At 48.6% G+C, this 18009-nt stretch overlaps 1 protein-coding gene across 1 annotated transcript in view; it reads left to right on the top strand.

Annotated features, from left to right (window-relative positions):
- The window catches only part of RNF185 (ring finger protein 185), a 46285-nt gene that overhangs the window by 20500 nt on the left and 7776 nt on the right, over positions 1-18009 (top strand). Inside the window, exons 2-5 of the mRNA XM_062182201.1 lie at positions 5508-5729; positions 12394-12412; positions 14229-14341; positions 15538-15592. Of these exons, the coding sequence (XP_062038185.1) occupies positions 5554-5729; positions 12394-12412; positions 14229-14341; positions 15538-15592 (363 nt within the window). The 5' untranslated portion in view covers positions 5508-5553. The remainder of the gene's footprint in view (positions 1-5507; positions 5730-12393; positions 12413-14228; positions 14342-15537; positions 15593-18009) is intronic.

Here is an 18009-nt window from a genome sequence, read left to right as displayed (position 1 = left end):
GCCAGTTCGAGTCCCGGCTGCTCCACATCCAATCCAGCTCCCTGCTATTGTGCCTAGGAAAAGCAGTAGAAGATGGCCCAAGTGCTTGGGCTCCTGCACCCGCATGGGAGACCTGGAAGAAGCTCCTGGCTCCTGGCTTCAGATCAACCCAGCTCCTGCCGTTGTGGCCATTTGGAGGTGAAAACAGTGGATAGAAGACCTCTCTGTCTGTCTGTCTGTCTGTCTCTCTCTCCTGTAACTCCACCTCTCAAATAAATAAATAAATAAATCTTTTTTTTTTTAAATGCAGCTTGTCACGCCCATCTCCCATATGCATGATCTGAGTCCTAGCTCTTCTGCTTACAATCCAGCTTCCTGCTACTGCACACCCTGGGAGGCAGCAGATGGTGCATCAAGTATTTAGGTCCCTGCCGCCCACGTGGGCGACCCCAGTTGAGTTCCCAGCTCCTGTCTTCAGTCAGGCCCAGCCCTGGCCGTTGCAGGGATTTGGAGAGGAAACCAATGAATGAAAGTCTACCTCTATGTCTCTGTCTGTTTCCCTATCTCTGCGTCTATCTTGCTATCTTTCAAATGAAATGAAAATAAATAAATAAAAATTTAAAACAGCCACAAAAAAACATGGTTAGGTTAAAGCTCATAGGCCCTCCAAGGACCGGGAGAGATTTAGGCATGACTTGAGCTCAGGCATGCTCAGAGCCTGCTTCCTTCTGTATGGTTCCTGAGCTGACCAGGGCCCTGTGTCCTCTAGGTCACTGTCCCATTCCTGGTGGGTCCATGAGGCTGTGGCTGCATTCTTTTGTTTTGCAGACAGTCCCTGGGGAGGTTGCTCATCTCTGCCATGTCCGCTGGTGTGGAGAGGGGTTCCTGTGCATAGGAGCAGGGAGGAGGTGAGGGGGGAGAGAAGGTCCTGGGGATGGGTATGTAGCACCAGGACCCAGGATATGTTGCAAAGAGGAGTTTGTGAGCCGCTGGCTTTGGAGTTGACCACAAACAGTCACACATGCCTACAGCTACTCACTCAGCAAATATTTGAGTACCGGCTGGGGTGTGACTGTAGGGCCTGGGTAGGGATCACGTGGTCAGCCTACTAGGAATTAGAATGAGAGTGTCGCCATCTGTGTCGAGTGAGGACATGGGAGTCCGTCCCAGAGCTGGCCTGCTACAAGGCCACCACTCCCTACTAACTCCTGAGCTGATCTGTTCGTGTCTCCTGACCAGTTTCACCCTAACACCTACCTTGACCCTGGTTGTCTCCTTCATGTCTGGGTGTAGGAATAGGGGCCGTGGAGAGCCTTGCTGGGTCCAGGGACCGGGGTAAGTGGTGTGTATGTGTAGCTCCCCAGGAGCTAGAGCTGCCTTGGCGGTCCCATTAGGTCACTGTGTTATCTCTTGGGGCCACCTCAGTAGCCCTAAAGAAGGCATGGTGCTCTCCCTTTTCAGGTGAGAAAAGGGATGCAGGCCACCAGGGGTTGGCCAGAGCCACCCAGCCTGTCAGTGATTGAGCCAGGACTTCACCTCGGAACTTTTCAGGCTTGGAGAAAACAGATATTAGTGAAAAACACCTTTATTTTTTTAATGTACCATTAATCTTCTGATTTCAAAAATAATATATGGAAAAATGTCAGTTTATAAACTCAGAGGACTTAAAAAGCATGAGTCATCCCCCATAAGCCCCTACCCATAGAGAGATAATCACCATTAACAGTTTGGTGTGTTCTTCCACATCATAAAATATATTTTCTAATATTTAGATTCATTACTATAGCATAAAATATTAATTTAAAATTGGTACTTGCTATAAAAAGTTAAAATAGGATAAGACTATGAAAATTCAGCATTTCCTGGCTCTAATTCCAGAAGTAACTATTGTTAGTTAAGGGTGTGCCTTCTACACATTTTCTTTCACACACATATGCATTTATAATGTTTGTTTTTAACCAAGTAAATTCATATACATTCTCTTATACAACTTGAACTTTTTAAGGAGGATACCACTTATTATGGGATTTTCCAAACATAAGAATAGATGATGTAGTTGGCCCCCATTCATCATCCAGCCCCAACAATCAGTTCTTTTTTTTTTTTTTTTTTAAGATTTATTTATTTATTTGAGAGGCAAAGTTAAAGACAGACAGAGAGAAAGGTTTTCCATCTGCTGGTTCACTCCCCAAATGGCCTCAACTGCTGGAGCTGAGCCAGTCTGAAGCCAGGAGCAGGAGCTTCTTCCAGGTCTCCCATGTGCATGCATGAGCCCAAGCACTTGGGCCGTCTTCCTCTGCTTTCCCAGACACATCCCAGCTGGGTCAGAAGAGGAGCAGCCAGGACATGAACCAGTGCCCATGGGATACCGGTACCACAGGCAGATGCCTAACCTACTACACCACAGTGCCACCCTAACACTCACTTTTTTATTCTTGTTTCATCTTTTCTCGCCACTGTATTTTTCCTCCTAGAGTATTTTTTATTTATTTTTATTTTATTTTATTTTATTTTTTTTTTACAGGCAGAGTTAGACTGAGAGAGACAGAGAGAAAGGTCTTCCTTTTCCCATTGGTTCACCCCCCAAGTGGCAACTATGGCCAGCGCTGCGCTGATCCAAAGCCAGGAGCCAGGTGCTTCCTCCTGGTTTCCCATGCGGGTGCAGGGCCCAAGCACTTGGGCCATCCTCCACTGCCCTCCTGGGCCACAGCAGAGAGCTGGACTAGAAGAGGAGCAACCGGGACAGAATCCGGCACCCCAACCGGGACTAGAACCTGGGGTGCCAGCGCCGCAGGCGGAGGATTAGCCTAGTGAGCCACAGCGCCGGCCCCTCCTAGAGTATTTTAAAGCAGATCCCCAACATGTTATTATTCCTTCACAAATACTTAAGTGTGTATCTCTAGCAGATGTGAATTTTTTAATAAAAATACAGTTGCACAATACCGTTATGCTCAACAAAGTTAACGATCCTATGAAATTGACTAATACCCAGGCTGACTGTCTTTCATAATTTTGTTTGAATCTGATTCCAGTGAGATCCACACACTGAAAATTGTTAGGATGTCTTATTTCTCAACCTCTACCTCTGAGCTTCACCCATGCTGTTTATTTTTTGAGAAATGTAATTTTTCCTGTAGAAACTTTCACATTCTGGATTTGGCTGATTATATCGTCATGGAGTATGCACACACACCTGTGTGTGTGTGTGTTTGAGATTGATTTATTTGTTTGCAAGAATTACAGAGGGGTGATCGCAGGGAAAAGTGGGCTTCCATCCGCTGCTTCACCTGGTTTACTCTGCAAATGGCCACGATGGCCAGGCCTGGGCCAGGAAGAAGCCAGGAACCAGAAACTCCCTTCTGTGTTTCCCACGTGGGTGGCAGGGGCCCAAGCGCTTGGGCCATCATCTGCTGCCTTCATAGGAGCATAGGCAGGGAGCTTGGTCAGAAGCAGAGCAGCCGGGACTCGAACCAGCACTCTGATATGGGATGCTGGCTTCACAAGCAGCAACTTAACCTGCTGAGCCACAGTGGCCTCCCCTGCAGTTAACACACGTGTGTACTTTCTGTAAATAGGTCATTTACTTTAGATGCGTGATCGGGGTCTACATTGTGAGATAAAAACGCTTCGTTGGTGGTGCTGTGTACTTATTGCATCATGTCAGAGGCGTTGTTAAGATTGATCAGTGAACCTGGATACATAGTTCTTAATTTTAAAAAATCTTCTTAAACAAGGACACTCAAATGGGTTGGTTCCTAGGCTCCTTGAGCAGGAATGATAAGGAAAGGCCACAGTGTGGCCCCCCCAAAACAGACTGCATCCCGAGGTGTGGAGAGCGGATGTGTTGGAGAGGGGAAGCATAGGGTCGGGGAGGAGGTCTTGGAGCCAAGGCCTGCAAGGCACCGGTGCTGCCAGCAACCTGCTGCCCTTCTGGGACATCATGTAAAATGATGTAACTGCGTGAAAAAGTGGCGGCGAGCCGGCCTCCTCTCCCTGCTCCAGTCGCTGATCTGCTGCCGTGCTGAGGCAAGTTCCTGAGTGCAGAGCTCTCGTCTACCGCGGGAAGGGAAGGCAGCTTCCAGGTCTGCAAAGGCTGCAGCTCCTTGGTCCTTACCCCCTGTACTCTGGGAGCTGACATCAAGGTGGCCTTCAGGTGCTCCAGTGGTGAGTCCTAGACCTGCGGAGGCGAGAAGATGTGGAGCCGCACAGTCCAAGGGCTGGCAGGGCCACCCAGGAGACCAGGGAGTCTAATGCCTCACTTTACAGATCAGGAAAAGGTGGCCAGGGGTAGGAAGGGGAGGTCCCCAAACCACCTGGCAAGCTGGAGGCTCCGCTGAGGCCAGCATTCACGCCTCAGTTCTCTAATGATGGCAGCCAACATTGCTTTCTTAGAATTTCTGGGATGCTGAGGGGACCAGCTGAGGATCCTTCATGTGTACCCAGAATTTTGAGCATCCCTTGGTCTTGGTCAGCTCCTGGCTGGGTTCTTCAACTTGGAGGTGGTGGTCAGCAGTGGTCTCTCTGTAGCAGCCTTTGGCGGTCAGCTGGTCTGTGGTGGTACAGTGGCTTGAATCAGCTAGCCAAGTTAGCTCAGGCTGCAGTTTCCAAAAGAGATTGGGCCAGATCAGGATTTTCCGAAGCAGATTATGAGCGTGCCACATACTTCAGGTGGTGTGAGGATAAATAGCTTTTCCTTGTTACGTTTATCCTTGTTTTCCACTTATGGTAGAGGTAGTACTGGTTTTCCATTTACGTTTCTATCCATTACAGTGATATATGCCTCTTCCTTAAATGTATTGAAGCTTTAAAAAAAGTTGATAGATTTAGATGAAATATTGTAGGTGATATTCCAGCATGGCAGAAAAGATAGTGAAAAAGATTGCAGTGTGGAAAACACTGGACCAGATGAGCCTTCTGGTCCTTCCTAGTAACCTCCTTGGTTTTCGCCGTTACAGGCACGTCTTCATAGTCTGGCACGTGCCGGTCACAACCCTCCTGCCCGAGCAGAGTTCATGGCTAGTATTGGAGGCTGTCCACAGTTAGAGGACAGCCTGAACTCCCGTGTAATTCAGCATTTATTTATCACCTGGGTTCTCACAGGCGCTAACTCAGACAGGGTCCTGGTTCCTGTGGAAGGCCATCTGCAGGGTTTTTGTACAGGGGTCTTCAAAAGGCTCCTGAAAATGCATATATTAGTAAGCTGCACGTATTTCAGAAACTTTTCTGCACTCAAATAAGCTTTTCGTATTTTTCCGTTAACTTGTTGAAGTAGATGTGCGGTTGGTATAGTATATGTGCGGTTGTGTAGTATATTCGGGGCCATGTTCATGGGAAGTTTCAGAGTCGTTGCCCTTTGGGTAGTGTCCCACAACTGTTGTCCTTTGCAGACCCTTGGAAGTCTACCCAGGGCTGCAGGCACAGCCGGAGTCTGGAGTTGAGAGAAATCATGTTGGGTGGGGGTGGTTTGGCAAGGAAAGCAGGGGGTGTAGGCTGCAGAAGTGGGTAACCAAGGGCTCTCTGCCTTTCAGGATTTCCCTGGCAGAACCTTCACCAAAACCTTGCTGACAGCCAAGGATGGCGAGCAAGGGGCCGTCGGCCTCTGCGTCCCCTGAGAACTCCAGCGCAGGGGGCCCCAGTGGGAGCAGCAACGGCGCTGGGGAAAGCGGAGGGCAGGACAGCACCTTCGAGTGCAACATCTGCCTGGACACAGCCAAGGATGCCGTCATCAGCCTGTGTGGCCACCTCTTCTGGTCAGTACCCGCTGCCCCAGAAACCATGGTGCTGCGTTTGGGGGGCCGGTAGCCCTGACAGCCTTGGAGCAGAAGACCTCGCGCCCGTATTGGGTCCTGTCAGACTCAGCCTGCTGCTGAGCTAGGTGACCTTGGCAGATCATGCTCCTTCTCCTTTCTAGAGTAATGACACTCACAACCTTCTTAAAAAAGATTGATTTAGGCCGGCGCTGCGGCTCACTAGGCTGATCCTCCGCCTGCGGCACTGGCATCCGGGTTCTAGTCCTGGTTGGGGCGCCGGATTCCGTCCCGGTTGCTCCTCTTCCAGTCCAGCCCTCTGCTGTGGCCCAGGAGTGCAGTGGAGGATGGCCCGAGTGCTTGGGTCCCTGCACCCATATGGGAGACCGGGAGGAAGCACCCAGCTCCTGGCTTTGGATCAGCGCAGCACTGGCCGTGGCAGCCATTAGGGGAGTGAACCAACGGAAGGAGGACCTTTCTCTCTGTCTCTTTCTCACTGTCTATTACTCTCTCTCTGTCTCTCTCTTTCTCACTCTGCCTGTCCCAAAAAAAAAAAAAAAAAAAAAAAAGATTGATTTATTTGAAAGATGGAGTTAACAGAGTAAGAGGGAGAGACATAGAGATCTTCCATCCGCTGGTTCACTCCGCAGTGGCCAGCACTGGGCCAGGCTGAGACACCTGAGTCACCCATGTGACAGGGGCCCAAGCACTTGGGCTATCTTCTGCTGCTTTTCCGGGCACGGTAGCAGAGAGCTGGATCAGAAGTGGGGCAGTTGGGACACGCACCAGCACCCATATGGGTGGCAGCATCACAGGCAGCGGCTTAAGCTGCTACACCTCAACACTCACCATTTCGTGAGCACCTGCTACCTGTACTTTGCTTACTCAGCCTATAGCAATGTCGCATGGTAGTTATGAGCAAGGACTGTATGCCATAATTCAGAAGATGGCTCCTTCTGAATCGTGGCTCTGCCACTTTCCTGTGGATGAACTTGGGCAAGGTGCTTACATGCGCTTGCTCTCCCTAATTTTACTGAACTGTTTATGAGTATTAAAAGACTTGAAACGTGTAAGAGGCTTAGAGGAACACATAGCATGGAGAAAATACTGTGTGCCGGCAATACCCGTAGTAAGTGTTACTGTATCTGGTGGTTTTTTTTTTTTTAATATTTATTTGAAAGGCAGTTTCAGGGAGGCAGAGGCAGAGAGTCATCCATCTGCTGGTTCACTCCCCAAATGGCTGCAGAGCCAGAGCTGGGCTGATCCATAGCCAGGAGCCAGGAGCTGCTTCTGGGTCTCCCACGCAGTTGCAGGGGCCCAAGCACTTGGGCCATCTTCTACTGCTTTCCCAGGCTATAACAGAGAGCTGGATAGGAAGTAGAACAACCGGGTCTCGAACCGGCACCCATATGGGATGCCAGCACTGCAGGCAGTGGCTTTACCTGCTATACAACAGCGCTGGCCCCTTACAGTATTTTATATATATATATCAGTGTATCTCAAAATGAAGTAGTAGAGACTGTGTCCATTGCAACCCCAGTGGTTATAGAAGTGCCTCCTGGCTTGGAGACCCTGGGTGAATACTGAGTTCTGTTTTTTTCTGTTGACATTTTGAGCTGATCCTTGAAAGGGTAAATGTGGGTAAGTAGGAAGAATGCCTGTTGAGGCAAAGGATGTGTGCAACCCTAAGGCAAGCAATTTCTAAGGACAGGCTTGTGGGCTGTTGAATTCATATGAGACCCGGAGCCTACTATATACCTCTCACAGCACCCTGGATGGGAGGCGAGAAGTGTTGGGAAATAAGAATGGTTGTGTGAGAGTTGGGCCAGATTATCAAATCCAGATTTGACTGAGAGAACATAGAGTTAATGAGTATTTTTGATCAGGGAAGTGCTGTGAAGAAAGGGTCATTTAAGCAGTAGTTAAGAGAATTTAAATTGCCAACAGTGTAAAGATAAATTTATTGGTGAATGAATAAAATGGGACAGATTTCTTTTTTTCTCCAAACTCTTGCCCTAATCATGGTTTTTTGTAGAAACAGTTGTGATCAGTCTTTAATTATAAATTGGAGCTATAGGGCCAGTGCTGTGGCGTAGCAGGTAAAGCCATAGCCTGCAGTGCAGCACCAGTTTGAGACCCAGCTGCTCCACTTCTGATCCAAATCTTTGCTATGGCTTGGAAAAGCAGTAGAAGATGGCCCAAGTGACTGGGCCCCTGCACCCGCATAGGAGAACTGGAAGAGGCTCCTGGCTTTGGATGGGCACAGCTCTGGCTATTGCGGCCATCTGGGGAGTGAACCAGCAGATGGAAGACCTCTCTCTCTCTCTCTTTCTGCCTCTGTCTCTCTGTAACTGTGTCTTTCAAATAAATAAATAAATCTTTAAAAAAAAAAAAAAAGAAAGAAATTGGCGCTGTGTCAGGGAATCATAAAACCAGGAGTTGAAAAGAGTGTCAGGCCGGCGCCGCGGCTCACTAGGCTAATCCTCCGCCTTGCGGCGCCGGCACACCGGGTTCTAGTCCCGGTCGGGGCACCGATCCTGTCCCGGTTGCCCCTCTTCCAGGCCAGCTCTCTGCTGTGGCCAGGGAGTGCAGTGGAGAATGGTCCAAGTCCTTGGGCCCTGCACCCCATGGGAGACCAGGAGAAGCACCTGGCTCCTGCCATCGGATCAGCGCCGGCCGCAGCATGCCTACCGCGGCGGCCATTGGAGGGTGAACCAACGGCAAAAGGAAGACCTTTCTGTCTGTCTCTCTCTCACTGTCCACTCTGCCTGTCAAAAAAAAAAAAAAAAAGAGTGTCAGAGGCCGGCGCCGTGGCTTAACAGGCTAATCCTCCACCTTGTGGTGCCGGCACACCGGGTTCTAGTCCCGGTTGGGGCGCCGGATTCTATCCTGGTTGCCCCTCTTCCAGGCCAGCTCTCTGCTATGGCCCGGGAAGGCAGTGGAGGATGGCCCAAGTGCTTGGGCCCTGCACCTGCATGGGAGACCAGGAGAAGCACCTGGCTCCTGGCTTCGGATCAGTATGATGCGCCGGCCGCAGCGGCCATTGGAGGGTGATCCAACGGCAAAAAGGAAGACCTTTCTCTCTGTCTCTCTCACTATCCACTCTGCCTGTCAAAAAAAAAAAAAAAAAAAAAAAAAGAAGAAGAAGAAGAAGAAGAAGAAGAAGAAGAAGAAGAAGAAGAAAAGAGTGGCAGAGTTAAGTAAGAGGCAGGCTACCAATGGAAAGAACACAGACTCTAAAAACAGGATGCTTCCAGCCTGGTGGTGGGCAAATCTGCTAGCTTCTCTTCAATTTCCTCATCTGTAAAGTGGAGATAATTGCACCCCTTGTAGGTTAATGACACCATCGAATGATGTTAACCAATGACGAGCTATTCAGCCACACAGTAATTGTTTTTTTAAGATTTTATTTATTTGAGAGGCAGAGTTACAGACAGAGAGGTAGAGACAGAGAAAAGTCTTCCATCCACTGGTTCACTCCCCAAACAGCCATAACAGCTGGGGCTGGGTGGATCCAAAGCCAGGAGCCAGGAGCTTCCTCCAGGTCTCCCATGTGGGTGCAGGGGCCCATGCACTTGGACCATCTTCTACTGCTTTCTCAGGCTATAGCGGAGAACTGGATCAGAAGAGGAGCAGCTGGGACTAAAATCAGTGCCCATATGGGATGCCAGCGCCATAGGCGGAGACTTAGCCCACTGCGTCTCAGCGTCTGTCCCACACAGTGATTTCTTTTTTTCTTCTTCTTCTTCTTCTTCTTTTTTTTTTTTTTTTAAGATTTATTTACTTATTTGAAAGTTTAGAGTTACACAGAGAGAGAAGGAGAGGCAGAGAGAGAGAAGTCTTCCATCCACTTGTTCACTCCCCAATTGGCTAAAATGGCCGGAGCTGTGCCCATATGAAGCTAGGAGCCAGGAACTTCTTCCAGATCTCCTATGTGGGTGCAGGGGCCCAAGCACTTGGGTCATCTTCCGCTGCTTTCCCAGGCCATAACAGAGAGCTGGATCAGAAGTGAAGCAGCCGGGACCTGAACCGGTGCCTACATGGGATGCGGCACTGCAACGCCGGCCCCAGTAATTTCTTTTTAGAAAACTTTTATTTAATAAATAAAATTTTCGAGGCCAGTGCCGTGGCTTAATAGGCTAATCCTCCACCTGCGGGGCCGGCACCCCGGGTTCTAGTCCCGGTCGGGGTGCCGGATTGCTCCTCTTCCAGGCCAGCTCTCTGCTATGGCCCGGGAAGGCAGTGGAGGATGGCTCAAGTCCTTGGACCCTGTACCCACATGGGAGACCAGGAGAAGCACCTGGCTCCTGGCTTCAGATCAGCGTGGTTTGCTGGCCGCAGCGCACCGGCCGCAGCGGCCATTGAGGGGTGAACCAACGGAAAAGGAAGACCTCTCTCTCTGTCTCTCTCTCTCACTGTCTAACTCTGCCTGTCAAAAAAATAAATAAATTTCGAAAGTACAACTTTTGGATTGTAACAGTTTTTCCCCCCCCATAACCACCTCCCACCTGCAAACCATCCCATCTCCTACTCCCTCTCCCATCTCATTCTTCATTAAGATTCATTTTTAACTATCTTTTTTATACAAAAGATCAACTTAGTATATACTAAGTAAAGATTTCAACAGTTTGCACCCACACAGACACACAAAATATTAAGTACTGTTTGAAGACTAGTTTTACCGTTAATTCTCATAGTACAACACATTAAGGACAGAGATACATGGGGAGTAAGTGCACAGTGACTCCTGTTGATTTAACAATTGACACTCTTATTTATGACGTCAGTGATCACCCGAGGTTCTTATCATGAGCTGCCAAGGCTATGGAAGCCTTTTGAGTCCACAAACTCTGACCTTATTTAGACCAGGCCATAAGCAAAGCAGAAGTTCTCTCCTCCCTTCAGAGAAAGGTACCTCCTTTGATGGCCCATTCTTTCCGCCCAGTAATTTCTTAATAAATAGGAATCCCCATCGTTCTTAAAACCCCAAACTTTCTCCTAAGGGTCATTCAGTCACCTCCATTTCTCTCCCACAGCCTTTACATTTATTTATTTAAAATTTATTTTATTTATTTGAAAGGCAGAGTTGCAGAGAGAGAGAGACAGAGACAGAGATCTTCCATCCATTTTCTCTCCCTAGATGGCCACAACAGCAAGGGCTGGGCCATACTAAGGCCAGGAGCTTCTTCCGGATCTCCCACATGGTTGCAGGGGCCCAAGCACTTGGGCCATCTTCTGCTGTTTTCCCAGGCGCATTAGCAGGGAGCTGGATTGGAAGTGGAGCATCCAGAACTGGAACCAGCACTGATATAAAATGCCGGTATTGTAGGTGCTGGCTTTATCCACTACACCACACTCCAGCCCCTTTATTTATTATTTTTATTTGAGAGGTAGAGAAACAGAAAGGAAACAGAGAGAACGCTCAAATGCTTGTGGTGGCCCCAGGCGAGAGGCCAAAGCTGGGAACCAGGAACTCAGTCCTGTCTCCCATGTGAGTGGCCAGAACCCAGTTATTTGAGCCATCACCATTGCCTTCCAAGGTTTGCATTAGAGCCCAGTATTGACCCCAGGTAATCAGATATGGCATGTGGGCATCTTAACCACAAGCTAGATGCCCCCTCCCCCCACAGCCTTAGATGGAAGCTGCCAGGGGAGATTGGTGACATAGAGACCCTCCACTCAGTTCAGAATGGGGCCACATGATTAATGCTGGCGTTAGAGATGAGGCTCCTGTTATGTCCTGGGAGACTGTGGGACTGTTTTGTGAAGCTAACCTGGTTCTGAAATTGAAAAAGGAACTATCCTGAGTCCAGGGTGAACTCGGCTGTAGCAGACACATGATGTGTGAGGTGCAGAAGCCGTGTGTGCATTTTCCATTGCTCAGGCACATAGTGGGTTTGTAATAGATAACTCTTAAAGAAATGAATGAGAAAAAAAAAAAAAGAAATGAATGAGAGAGAATGAATTCATGTCATTTTTTGCATGCAGTGCTAGGCAATAAAAAGTGCATTGAGCTGGAAGTCCAGAGACGTAGCTGTTAGTCCTGGTGCAAGTTATTTCATGTTTCTTAGCCACGTTCCCTCCTTTGAAGGATGCGAGGTTGGGTAGCAACTCGCTAAGAAGGTAGTCTGTTCTGCCAGGAAGCATCTCCAGCCTTTTCATTACTCACAGGTGTTCTCTGAGTAGAGCTGAACTTGGAGGCTACTTCCAGCCAGCAGAGCTCTCAAGGTTTTGTTCAACCACCTGGGAGTCCACCCAGCTCCGGGAGCCTGAGAGCTGTGAGCCCACTACAGGTGGCTGTCAGAGTGTCCATGTGTGCGTGCACACGTGAGAATGCCCATGAGTTTTTCTGCAGAGGGTCCTTAGCTTTTATTGGATTCCTTCAGAGGCTGTAACCTCTCCAAGTTTAACTTGTAGGGGAATTGGGTCTAGGTGGTCCAGGCCCTGAGCATCTTCACATGTAGTAGAACCCCGGATGTGGAGACCGGATTGTAGCCCAGCCTTTGCTGTTCTCGGGTACCTCCATGGGATTGCATAGCCCGGTTTTCTCCTGTTCTCCCTCCTGGTTCTGCTGCTTCCACCTGTCAAGTGTTTCTACTAATGAAAGCATTTTTCTTCCTTTCCCCTTCTCTCTTCTTAATGACTGTTGCCCTCGGGACTCCGGCAGTTGGCCATGTTTACATCAGGTAAGATGCATTTCATTTTACTTTGTCTTTCATCAGCTGTGGTTGCACAAGGCGGCCCTGGTCTCTGGAGACTGCTGTCAGACGCTGCAATCTCCCCTGCTTGTGGGCTCATTTGCCCTCTTTACACACCTGTCCCCCAACAGGGACTTGATGAAGTAAAGGGTTAGCCTAGAACCCGGATGGTCCCAGCTCTGCCACCAGCAGCCTTTGCGGCTTTCACTTGTTTGGATTTCAATCCTCATTTGTAAATTGGGTTGGATTTTATATATTAGGTCCTTTTTCAGTGTTGAGATTTTGCCTCTAGAAGAGGCACCCCCTAAGATATCAGCATTACACCCCCATCCTTTTTTTCTTTTTAAAGATTTATTTACTTATTTATTTGAAAGGCGGAGCTACAGAGAAGCAGAGGCAGAGAGAGAGAGGTCTTCCATCCACTGGTTCTCTCCCAAATGGCCTCAATGGCCAGAGCTGGGCAGATCTGAAGCCAGGAGCCAGGAGTTTCTTCCAGGTCTCCCACGCAGGTGCAGTGGCCCCAAGGACTTGTGCCTTCTAATGCTTTCCCAGGCCACAGCAGAGAGCTGGATCAGAACCAGCACCTATATGGGATGCCAGCACTGCAGGCAGCAGCTTTACCCACTATGCCGCAGTGCTGCCCCTCCTCCCATCCTTAAAGGTCTTGAAAATGTTAGGAAGGAGCAAACTTTTTAGTATTAACAGAGCTTTTGTGAAGAAGGGGAAAAGTCTGTTTCCCAGCTTTAGATTGTTAGGAGAACCAGATCACTTGTGCGCTGGACTTGGGCCTGGCATTCACGAATGGCTGTGAAGAATCACTGCCAGTGACCATCTCCAAGGTTGTCAGCAGCAGAGTGCCGTGTGTGTGTGTGGCGTAGGAATGTGGAGGAGGTCAAGTTCCAGCCTGGGTGGGAGGAGGAGGGAGAGACAGGGCTGTGCACTCTGGCCCCAGTAGCCCCTGGTAGAGCATGCTAGCTAGGAGTTCTGGAAGAGTAACTGGCCACAGTAAGATCAATAAAGTGGCCTATAAAATCACTTAATGCTGTAGTGTCCACAGCTCTGTAGTCCTAGAGTCCCTTTTATCACTGGATCTCAAGGCATAATCTATTTGTAATCTACGTTGTAAAATAAATGTTGACAAAAATCTACATACAGAATTATTTAACAAAGACACTGCAGGTAACATGTCTTTATCAAACTAGTGAAAAGGCCTAAAAAATACTTAGAATTCTGAGGTTTTTAAAAAAATCTTAATTAAATGCAAAAATTGATGAGTGTATTCTGAAAAATCAAATTTAGAGAATGACCAGAATCTATCCTTTAGCATATGGTAAATCACCAGAAAATGATCAGCTAACGTCCCGATGTTGATGTTTAGGATATACAGTTGTTGAGAAGTGCTACAAAAATGAGAAATCACAGAACAAGAAATGAGTGACAAGGTAATGCAGTTGATGCTCTGGGGAAGCTAGAGATTGCAGGTTTGTTCCTTCCACTCTGGCAGCCTCAACTGAGGCTGGATGCGTCGGCCCCTTGACAGCCCCAGGCTTGCGGTTCCTGCTGCCAAATTGCTAGGAGCCCCTAGAGAGCAGCAAAGCATGAAGCAGCCTGCTTAATTATGATGGCATTTAAAGGCAATTTTTATTTCACCACTAGTAAATACTTATCGAGTGCTAGGAGCAGGAAATCGCGGGTTCCCCGAGGTGTCCCTTGCACCAAGTCTCTGATCCCTGGGCCTTCCCGCTGACTCTGGCCATTCTGTGATGGGCTCTGGGCAGTTCATGCCTCTCTCTCCTGCTTGCAGTGGTTGGAGACCAGACCTAACCGACAGGTGTGTCCGGTGTGCAAAGCTGGCATCAGCCGAGACAAAGTCATCCCGCTCTACGGCAGGGGCAGCACTGGACAGCAGGACCCCAGGTGAGGATGTGGGGTTCCTCTCGCACCCGCTTCTCCCCACCTTTGCCTGATGCTTGGTGATCCTTTGGTTCCGAGGCAGTCTGGTCCAGAAGGGAGCCAAGTTGCCACTTGCCACGCCACAGTACGGATACCTACTGAGTGCTGTCTGCCAGCAGCACACGAGACATCACAGCTGCTAGGGTACAGAGAGAGCACCTCGTGCCACCTGGGGCTGACGTGCAGCCGTAGAGCCTGCAGGGAGTTGGGTTCCTGCAGCAGCCACGTGTTAGTATGGAGGGGACTGAACAGGGCGTCCAGGTGGCTTTTTTTCCAGAAATGAAGGTGTGGGTGGATCCTGCATTCTGCAAGCCCAAGCCCTCTAGGGTCTCGTACGCACACCTGCAGAAGAGCCTCTTACCTTCTGCCACCCCACCCCAGCATGTACACCAGACCTCTTGGTCCACTCTTTAAGGGGCTTGCCCTTTCCCATTCATAAGGCTTTGCACTTGCTCTCTCGTCTGCCTCCTGCAAGGCCTGCCCAGGCCCCCTCACCTCCTCCTAGAAGTTGTGTTTCTTCCCGCCATCCATGAGTTGCTCGCACCCATTCTCCCACCTCAGTGGATTAGGGAAGTCCCTGTCCACACCGTTTTGTGAATGGTATTGCTCCCGCTTGAAACAGTGAATACCTCGAGAGTCGCGTATGTCATCAGTCTTAGCATTGGTAGCACCTGCCTTCGTGGGCGGATGAGCAGAGAAGCCGAAACCCCTGAGGCAAAAGAATAGCTTAAGGGGACTCACTCAGAGTAGCGAGAGGCACAGCGAAGCTGTCGGGCAGACTAGAGGCCGGAAGCTCAGCCCGCTCTGCTGCCAAGCCACTCTTGGCCTCCGTGTGAATTGGGGTTTCTAACATCCTTGAGCCCAGTATCATACGGGCCCGGGAAAGGTGTCTGGGCACTCTTCACAGCAGTCTGCGTCAGGTGCTCTGGGTGTAGGCTGTAGTGTGTCTGCTAGCCATCTTGTAACAGACTGACTTTCTCCCAGGTTTTCTGAATAGTTGGGGAAACAATTGCAGGTGGACGGAAGAGTTAGTGTTTGGTTGAATTCAGTGTAAGTTCAAGTGCTGGGCAGAGAATGAGGTCCATGGTCCTGACTTTGTTCCAATGGGCAGAAATGCAGAGCATTTGTAGTAGACTTACCTTACAACGTTTCCATTTCAGAGAGAAGACCCCTCCCCGTCCTCAGGGACAGAGACCAGAGCCAGAGAACAGAGGGGTAAGAAACATTCTGGGAGAGATTCCTAGAAATGAGACCATGACTTTAGAAGTTTCCCCTCTTCTCCTTATCATCTTTTCTCCTTGTTCATGAAAGGAAAGGAAAGTGTGTAAATACAGAAAGGAGAAGTGGGAAGAAATCACAGCCCGCCGTCCAGGGGTAACCACCAGAGACATTTGCTCTATTTTCTCTTACATTTTTTTATGATTAAATATACAAGCATACAGATTTTTATAGATCTGTTTACATTTGTGATTTTAGGGATGTAAATACACTTTTTTAATCTTTAAAAAATGTTGTTCTCATTAACTTGAAAAGCAGGACAGCAGAGACAGAGATCTTTTGTCTGCTGGTTTTTTCCTACATGCTACAACAGCCAGAGCTGGGTCAGGATGAAGCAGAAGCCCGGAACTCCATCTAGGTCTCCAGTGTAGTTTGCAAGGGCCCAAGCACTGGAGCCATCATCTGCCTTCCCAGGGAGCTGATTCGAAGCACAGTAGCCAGTATGGGACGTGAGTGTCCCAAGTGACAGCTTCACTTTAGTGAGCCACAACACCTCCCACTTTTTATTTTCAATTTTTTTGTAGCACATGGCTCCTGTTTTGTAACCCTTTTTAAAAAGTTCATTCATTCTGCAGATATTGAGTGCCTTCTGTGTGCTGAGGGCTGTTCTAGCAGTGGTTATGTTTCCAGGCACATGACAAGCACCCCTACCCCTAATGATTTACATTCTGAGTGGGAGACACTCAGCAGTACTCATGCAACTGGAGACTTGCATGCCAGGAATATTTTACTGAGTGGGTCTTTAGTGTTCAGTTGTGCGGGCTTAATTTACGTCACTAGTCTTTTGTTAGCTGTTTAGCTGTTTCCTTTACTTTTTCTGTATTAAAAATAATGCAGATGAACTTACACTTTTTTTTAGCAGATTCGCATTTTGATAGAACTAGAATGCATTGCTCAAAAATATGTACTTTTAAATTAGATATTAATTCTTAAAAACACCAATTTCATGTTAAAATGTTAAATTTTCAAAGCAGAGTATTTACTCAGACTGCCAGAATCCCAGAGCAGGTACATGCTCATTCCCCATGGCCTTCCATCTGCTTACTTGTGTGTGTACCAGGGGATCTTCAGAAAGTTCACGGAAAATGTATATTATGAGAAAACTTTGCATGGATTTCAAAAGGTTTTTACAAAAATGACCTTATCTTTTCATTCCATTTCCCCTCAACTTTTTTTTTTTTATTTTTTTTTTATTTTTGACAGGCAGAGTGGACAGTGAGAGAGAGACAGACAGAAAGGTCTTCCTTTTTGCCGTTGGTTCACCCTCCAATGGCCGCCGCGGTAGGCGCGTTGCGGCTGGCGCACCGCGCTGATCCGATGGCAGGAGCCAGGTGCCTATCCTGGTCTCCCATGGGGTGCAGGGCCCAAGGACTTGGGCCATCCTCCACTGCACTCCCTGGCCACAGCAGAGAGCTGGCCTGGAAGAGGGGCAACTGGGACAGGATCGGTGCCCCGACCGGGACTAGAACCCGGTGTGCCGGCGCCGCAAGGCGGAGGATTAGCCTAGTGAGCTGCGGCGCCGGCCTCAACTTTTAAAAGTACCTGTGTATATTTATGCAGCCACAATTCTGTCTGCTGCTTAAAATTTAACTTTGGCGGTGTTTTCCATGATGTTCTGAAACGTCCTCTTTATTTTTTTTTTTAAAGATTTATTTACTTATTTATTTGAGAGGTAGAGTTACAGACAGTAAGAGGGACAGAGAGAGAGGTCTTCCATCTGCTGGTTCACTCCCCAAATGGTTGCAACTGCCAGAGCTGTGCCAATCCGAAGCCAGGAGCCAGGAACCAGGAGCTTCTTCCAGGTCTCCCATGCAGGTGCAGGGGCCCAAGCACTTGGGCCATCTTCTGCTGCTTCCCCAGGGCGTAGCAGAGAGCTGGATTGGAAGAGAAGCAGCTGGGCTCGAACCAGTGTCTATATGAGATGCTGGCACTGCAGACAGAGGATTAACTTTAGGTGCCACCCAGGGGCATAGCAGGAAGCTGGATTGGAAGCACAGAGTAGCCAGGACTTGAACCAGGCACTGCAGTGTGGAATGAGGTGTCCTAAGGATTGGTTTAATCCATGGCACTGCAACACCCACCCCACTCTATTATTTTTCAAAGGCTGCCTTTTATCCCATTGAATTTTTGTGCATTATAATTTAGATATTTTTCCTTTTTGAAGGATCTTTTAGTTACTTCTGGATTTTGTTGTTTGAATAATACTACAGAGAAGGGCCAGTATTGGCACGGTGTGTTAAACCACTTTCTGCGATGCTGGCATTCCTTATGAGCACCAGTCCCAGCTTCTCCACCTCTGATCCAGTTCCCTGCTAATAATGCACCTGGGAAACGGTGGAAGGTGGCATGGCCCA

Source organism: Lepus europaeus, chromosome 23 (assembly GCF_033115175.1).
Source record: "Lepus europaeus isolate LE1 chromosome 23, mLepTim1.pri, whole genome shotgun sequence".
In the NCBI taxonomy this organism is placed as follows: Eukaryota; Metazoa; Chordata; class Mammalia; order Lagomorpha; family Leporidae; genus Lepus; species Lepus europaeus.
The sequence above is the reverse complement of the archived record's forward strand: the minus strand, read 5'-3'. Positions and strand labels throughout refer to the sequence as shown.